The sequence below is a fragment of the Eurypyga helias genome, unplaced genomic scaffold (assembly GCF_000690775.1).
Source record: "Eurypyga helias isolate BGI_N326 unplaced genomic scaffold, ASM69077v1 scaffold35043, whole genome shotgun sequence".
Lineage (NCBI taxonomy): Eukaryota > Metazoa > Chordata > Aves > Eurypygiformes > Eurypygidae > Eurypyga > Eurypyga helias.
Window position 1 is genome coordinate 2150 of NW_010241213.1, and position 6879 is coordinate 9028.

At 52.8% G+C, this 6879-nt stretch overlaps 1 protein-coding gene across 1 annotated transcript in view; it reads left to right on the forward strand.

Moving 5' to 3' along the window:
- Positions 1-6726, forward strand: part of LOC104507421 (PWWP domain-containing protein MUM1) — a 7461-nt gene extending 735 nt beyond the window's left edge. Inside the window, exons 3-12 of the mRNA XM_010148688.1 lie at positions 976-1995; positions 2501-2620; positions 2998-3068; positions 3444-3520; positions 3991-4051; positions 4486-4561; positions 4683-4733; positions 5165-5595; positions 6369-6457; positions 6669-6726. Coding sequence (XP_010146990.1) covers positions 976-1995; positions 2501-2620; positions 2998-3068; positions 3444-3520; positions 3991-4051; positions 4486-4561; positions 4683-4733; positions 5165-5595; positions 6369-6457; positions 6669-6726 — 2054 coding nt within the window. The remainder of the gene's footprint in view (positions 1-975; positions 1996-2500; positions 2621-2997; positions 3069-3443; positions 3521-3990; positions 4052-4485; positions 4562-4682; positions 4734-5164; positions 5596-6368; positions 6458-6668) is intronic.
- The last annotated feature ends 153 nt before the right edge of the window (positions 6727-6879 follow it).

Below are 6879 nucleotides of genomic sequence, written 5' to 3' on the forward strand. Positions count from 1 at the left end.
TGGGTGAGGATATGTCCGAGCATCCGCTGCCTTGCGCGTATCCCGGGGGTAAAATACACACCCAGACTCAACCTGGAGGCCGGTATCTCACGTATTTCTTGAGGGTGGTTTTGTTTCGTTTCTTTTCCCCTCTTTCTGTTCCATCCTGAAGTTGGAAAAGAGACTGAACGTTAGCACGCCTACTTCTGCTCTTCCCTCGTGTGACGCGGTGGGGGGAACGGTGGCGAAACTCGTCCGCTCGCGTCAAAATGAGGCGTTGGAACCTTGTGCTGTGTGTCTCTCTCTATGCTTTGCCTTGATTGTGGGTGATTTAAATGTTAAGTTGCATCCTAAAAAATAGAGTATGAGTCAAATGTGCCCTCTCGGCCAAGGCTGATGGCATCCTGGGGTGCGTTAAGAGGAGCGTGGCCAGCAGGTCGAGGGGAGTTCTCCTCCCCCTCTGCTCCGCGCTGGGGAGGTCTCCCCTGGAGTGCTGTGTCCAGTTCTGGGCTCCTCAGCTCAACAAGGACAAGGAGCTACTGGAGAGGGTCCAGCACAGGGCCACTACGATGGTTTAGGGCCTGGAGCACCTTCCGTATGAGGAAAGGCTGATTATCAATGCTTATCCATATCCAAAGGGTGGGTGTCAGGAGGGTGGGTCCAGTGGTGTCCAGTGACAGGACGAGGGGCAGTGGTCATGAACTGGAAACAGAAAGTTCAGTGTGACCATGAGGAAACCCTTCTGCCCTGTGAGGGTGACAGAGCCCTGAACAGGCTGCCCAGAGAGGGGTGGAGTCTCCTTCCCTGGAGACTTTCCAAAGCCCCTGGACTTGTTCCTGTGGGATCTGCTCTAGGGGATCCTGCTCTGGCAGCGGGGTCGGACTGGATGATCTCCAGAGGTCCCTTCCAACCCCGACCACTCTGTGTGAATGTGTGTGTGAAATTTCTTCTTGCACATAAAGCTTATTGCATTTATTCCGTATTCTTCTTCACCAGATCAGAGTAATAATTCATATGATGCTGTGGAAGAACTGAAATATCGTTGTTCTCTTAAAATTGCCCTGGATATTTTGAACCAAAATGGACAAGCACCACCTTCAGAAGAAGGACCAAATACTCGGCTATCCCAGGAGAACGCTGCGGGATCTCTCTCATCCACCCCCCTGCGTGGAAGTCAGTCGTGCACCCGCTCTGAAGAAAAGTTGGAGCCTGAGAGTTCCAAGAAGAAAAGAGGACAAAAAAACAACCCCGGCCTGAAGACTGACACGAAACACCCAAACCAGAAGGGCTCTTTGATTTTGGAGGAGAGTGCTAAAGCACGTGACAGTGGACCGAAACCTTCCGCGTGGGAGGCTGGGCACTCGCACGGTACGTCAAACTCGGACAGTCAAAACTGTAAAATACCAGAATCTAAATCACTACAGAGACAGAAAAAATCCGAGCCCGGTTTGTTGACCAAGTCCAAACCCGGAAAGAAGGTTTCCCTTAAGCCCCAGAAGGAAAAAAGTAAGCAGGGAAGGAGACTGGGAAGTGCAGGATCACCTGCTGCGAGCGGGAATGATCTTCCCCAGGATGAAGCACAGCTCTCTCCTGAGGAAGGGTCTCCCCGCTCTCTCCCCCGCGAGTCCTACACTGTGGCAGCTGCCAGAAGGGCGAACACCAAAAATCAACCCAGAGGGACGCTGCTGGATTCCTCCTCCAAAAGTGCCCCGGATGCCTCGGAAAAGCGCATCAGTCACGAGAGCGAAAGCTTAGCGAAGCAGCTGGGCGGAAGAAAAAAGCCAGCGAGTTTAAAACGGGCTAACGGAGACCAAGGGGTCGGTGCCACCCTGCCCTCCCGCCCAAAAAGGAAGTGCCAGGACGGCCCCGAGTCCTCATCTGGGCCTTCTCACCACCGGATGCTTTCTGGTGGCTTCCCCTCCCCGCGCCAGGAGGAGGAGGAGAAGCAGAGTTTTTCTCCCGTGGCTGTGAATAAAGTGACGCTGTTTCAGCTGCCTGACTTTGAGGAAGATGAAGGTGGGTGCGTCGCTTCGGGAAGGGAAAACTCCCCTTTGGTCCTCAAGCGCGTTTGTCTCGGAATGTTGCCGTGGCGCGTGTGGCTCTTGAGTTGCTGATTTTTTTTTTTTAGTTGGTTTTAGGTTTTGGAGCAGCAAAGAATGCGGTCGCTGTAAAGGCTGGTGAAAAGCCAGCGTCGCTTTTAGGGTGTCTGGAGTTTTGTTTGGGGGGTTTGGGTGGGAAAAACTGCGCTTTGCGGTGTTTCCTGCCCTTTGCTGGGTGACCGCTTTCGCACGCGGCTGTTCGCCGTGCCGCTGTCGGCTGGCATCGAGGTGTTGCGTAAAGGAGCAGGCTGGCCCAGAGCCCCGAAACCAGCCCGTTCTGCTTCTTCCCCCTCTCTCCGTACGGCGGTTATTGGGCCTTTACGGGAGAACCGGGGGTGCGAGGTGTGCTGGGGGGCGGTCGCTTACGTGGTTGTGTTCCGCCTGGTCCCTGGTTATGAGCTGGTGCTTCCTCCTCTTGGCAGGGCTGGAATTGTCCAACCTGTCTTCCAATATCATTTCCTTGGAGAATCTCTCTCGCATCTCGGCTCTGGTAGATAAAGAGGAGGAGGATGAAGACCTGCCCAGTGTTTTATCGCCTCAAGGTGAGGGATCGGGGTACCCGTAGGAGGAATCTTCACCCCGGGTTGGGGTGCTTTTTAGGGTACGTGTGCTTACCCTTCTAGGAAGGGAATCCAGTGGTGTCCAAGCTTGGAATGCAATGGGTTTCTTGGATGCCCCAGAAAGGCTTTTTGAAACAGAACGAAGTGCAAATCTCTGGGAAACCAGGCAAGATCCCAGTATCGAAACATCCCAGTTCCTGTGCTGCATCTTGGGGGGGTGGGGGGTGCCCCGTCACCTTAACTGAAACCTGTAAAAGCGCTGAAGCGAAACTGCTGGAAGGAGGCTGATGAGAGGGGGGGTGGGCCAACGGTCTTGTCACGCTCCTTTTCGGTTAAAATGTCTTTATTTTTCCCCACAGAGCCCCAGGTGATGGAGGAAGGGATTCTGGTCTGGTGCAAGCTGCGGAGGTATCCTTACTGGCCAGCCGTGGTAAGAGCAGCCCGCGGCCGCCTTCGCGTGGTGTTGCCAGGGGTCTGAAAAGGGGCAGTTTACCAAGTCCCTGAGCACCTCTTGCCCTTCTGGACTCGTGTAGAGCTGGAAATATTAAAGATCTTCCAGTAGAAGCATTCCAAAGAGAATAGGAGTGGATTTACGCGTGGCAAAAGCACTTAAACGTGGTTAATTGACTCGTGTTTATATTGGGGCGGCGGGTTGGAGCTTTTGTGCCGCGTGTGGTGAGTTAGGGTTGTACCCAGCCCACCGGGGACGGAGGATGGGTGCCTTGAGCGCGGGGTGTACCGCAGAGCGTCGCTGGCGTGCCTTTCGGGGGTTTCGGATGCGAAGGAGGCTTCGTCCTTTCGGCAGGTAAAAAGCGTGAAGCGGAAACGCAGGAAGGCCTGCGTGCTGCTGATCGAAGGCGACACCGGCGACAAGAAAAAAGGGTAACGTGGATTTTGGTCCCGTTTGGAACTCTGGGCTGCTTTTAGGCAGTGTCCCGTGCTCCTCCTGGTACAGGGTGATTCCGCTGCCGGCTGAAACCGGGGTCGCTGGGAGGGCGGGAGTGGGTAAGGGGAGGATTCACGGGCTACGCGGGGGTGGCATTCCCGCCAGGAGCTGATGCTCACGCCAGGCCTGAAAAAAGGGCTGGGGACCAGCTCCTGGTTTTCACATGTGGTGCCCAAACTTCCTAGAAACACAGGCTTGCCTTTAGTTCTATATAAAAGCAGGTACTTCTCGTTTGTTACAGGAATCCATAGTTTTAGCTTATTATGAAACGCCCAAACTAGTAAAACCTGTGCTGCCAAATTCCTCGGGAAACCTAATTTTCAGGGAGGATGTGGAGTTGCAGTAAGCAGGGAAGGGGCAACTCACTTGCCTCTTTTCCCTAACTCTGTTTCTTTGCTTCCTCAAGTTTCTCGGTGCCTCTTAAGAACCTGAAGCACTTTGACTGCGAGGAAAAGCAGGACCTGATAGTAAGTAGCTCCGGCAGCGCGTAACCCCGCTGGGACAAACGAAGCCGCGCGTGGCGCAGCCGACCGCTCGGCGTTTGTTCACGGCGCTCTCTTCCCTCTCGCTGCGTGCCACAACGTCATTAAGCCTAATTCGTGCCCCGTAAAATGGGGATTAATGTGAGAAGGGGGTCCCCCGATGCCTTTATCCTCGGTGAGGCTGCCGCTGAGAGCGCCTCTGCGTGGAGGTCTTGCTGTGTTTTCACCTCTGGGTTTCTGGCCTCCGACGAAGCGGCCGCGCGCCGCAGCGGTGGCAGGAAGTGGATTTTGGGAGAATGGCAGAAAACTGCGAGTGGATTTGGCTTTGCTGTCGTCAGCCCCTTCTGTTACCTGTCAGTGTCCGAGGCACAAACGCTTCGGTAGTTCTCTGGGGACTGAAGGTGGTTCTTGTCTTGTAGAACCGAGCCAAAGAAGATTATCCCCGAGAGATCGAGTGGTGTATCCGGCTGATTTCCGACTATCGCATCCGAGTGGGTAAGCGGATGCGCCGGGTGATGTCACCCGTTCGGACAGACACCGGAAAAAATAATGCTGTCGGCTCTGTGTCGTTGGTTCGATGGAACTGATAAATAACCCTGCGTTTGGGGCTTTTCAGGTTGTCATTCTTTCACGGGGTCCTTCTTGGAGTATTTTGCTGCCGATATCAGTAAGTGAATTCATTATTTCTGTTTTCTTCTCTTCGTAGGGAAGTTTTAGCCCTGATGTTTATGGGGGTGTGTTGGGTTAGAGGTGTCAGACCCGGCGGGGGGGCTGTTCGGTACCACACACCACTGCTGAGCCCTCAGTCCCACCACAGAAGGTCAATAAAAACGGGTTGTTGGAGACAGCCGGGTGACTGCTGGCTTGCAGACCTCATCTCGGGCTCCTGCCAGAGTTTCAACTCCCCAACCTTTTTGTTTTAAGGCAGAATTAAGGTGGTGGTGGTGGGGGGGTTTTACCCCCTTTGGTAGGGGATGAAGAAAAACCTCTCTCCTCTTGAGAAAGTCCCGTATTTTACGTTTTCCTATCTAGGTGTGCATGCAAGCAAGCCCTTTGTTTTCTACATCTATTACGAGTGCATGTCGCTTTTCCCTTCAGGCTACCCGGTCAGAAAGGAGGGTTATCACGGTGTTGTCCAGATGGCCTTTCCCAACGTGCTGGGGGTAGATCCCAAGGGATCGTCATCAGAAACGTCACCGCAGAAGCCCTTCAAGAAACTCCTTCCTGACAGGACCAGAGCCGCGCGAGACAAAGCCAATAAAAGGATCGTGGACTTCATAGTGAAGACGAAGGGGGCCGAAGAGCATCTCTTGGCTGTTTTGAAAAGCAGAAAACAGTCACGGTGGCTGAAGAAATTCCTGAATTCTAGTCAGTACATGAGCTGTGTCGAGACCTATTTAGAGGACGAAGAGCAACTAGACCTTGTAGTAGACTACTTGAAGGAAGTGTATCAGGAAATAGACACCAAAATGCTGCAGAAGATAAATGGAGATGGAGTAACGTTTATTTCAGATGTCCTTTTGCCCGAGGTAAGCAAACCTGCGGCGCGGAGGAAAGCACGCGTGCAAATAAACGGCGCTACGTGAGCCGGTAGCGCAGGATGGAGGAGCTTTAGGGTGGTGGGATGGTTTTTGAGGGCAGGGTGATGGCTTCCTGGTGTGGTTTGATCGATTCATAGAATTTATCACAGGATCCGTGGAATGGGTTGGGTTGGGAGGGATTGTAAAGCCCCCCCAGCCCCACCCCCTGCCATGGGCAGGGACACCTTCCATAGCCCAGGTTGCTCCAAGCCTCATCCAGCCTGGCCTTGGACACTCCCAGGGATGGGGCATCCACAGCTTCTCTGGGCAACCTGTCCCAGTGCTCCCAACCTCTGCGGGAAGAATTCCTTCCTGATATCTTAAAAAAAAAAAAAATCATACTTTTGCAATTCTTCACTATGTTGTGGGTTTTTGGTTTTTGTTTTAATTTGGTATGTCACCTCTGGGTTTTCTCCCTTTCTCCATGGTGGTTGATTTTGGAGTTACACTTGCAGATACCCTTCCTCCTGGGAACTTTCCCGGGAGAACACTCGTAACTGCTATAGACACAAGCTCAGGGTGAAGAACGTCTCCTCCTGCTTGTAAAACCATTCTCCTGGGAATGTTAAAGGAGAAGTTGGTGGTATTTCTTTCCGAACTTGCGGCGCACGATAAGCGGTTTGCCCCACGTTTCCCGAGTGACTGAGGAACAATTCTACAAACCGGTTTCCAATCACTGGTTGCCCCTCGGCTTCTGTTTCATGAGCTAACTGTTCTTGCAGGCCATCATCTATGCGATTTCTGCTGTGGACGAGATCGATTACAAGAAGGCAGAAGAGAAATACATAAAAGGGCCATCGTTGGGCAAAAGGTATCTGTTTTTAGTGTTCCCTGAGTTTTTCTTGCTGTTCATACAGGAAAAATGAGAGGGTGAGGGCAGGCGGGTTCAGCATCCTCCCTTCTGGGAGGCCGCTTCCTCCTTGTCGCGGTTACAAATGGTTAAACGGGGGAGACGCTCCTGCTGATTTACGGTGACACCATTCGGATTCTTTACTACGGTGCTTCCATGTGTTTCTTTTCAGGGAGAAAGAAATATTTGATGAAGAAATTCTAGAAAGAAAGAAGCTGAAGACCAAATAGGCGTCTCCAGGCAGCACCTGAACGGCGGGCGGGCTCCCTCCCGAGTTACCCTGGCACCGAGGGGTTATCATTAAGTGGTTATTCGTATAAAACGTGCCGTTCTTACTTTCTGAAGTCCGTGTGTGTGTCTCCAAAAGCTGCCGCCGCTCTAAC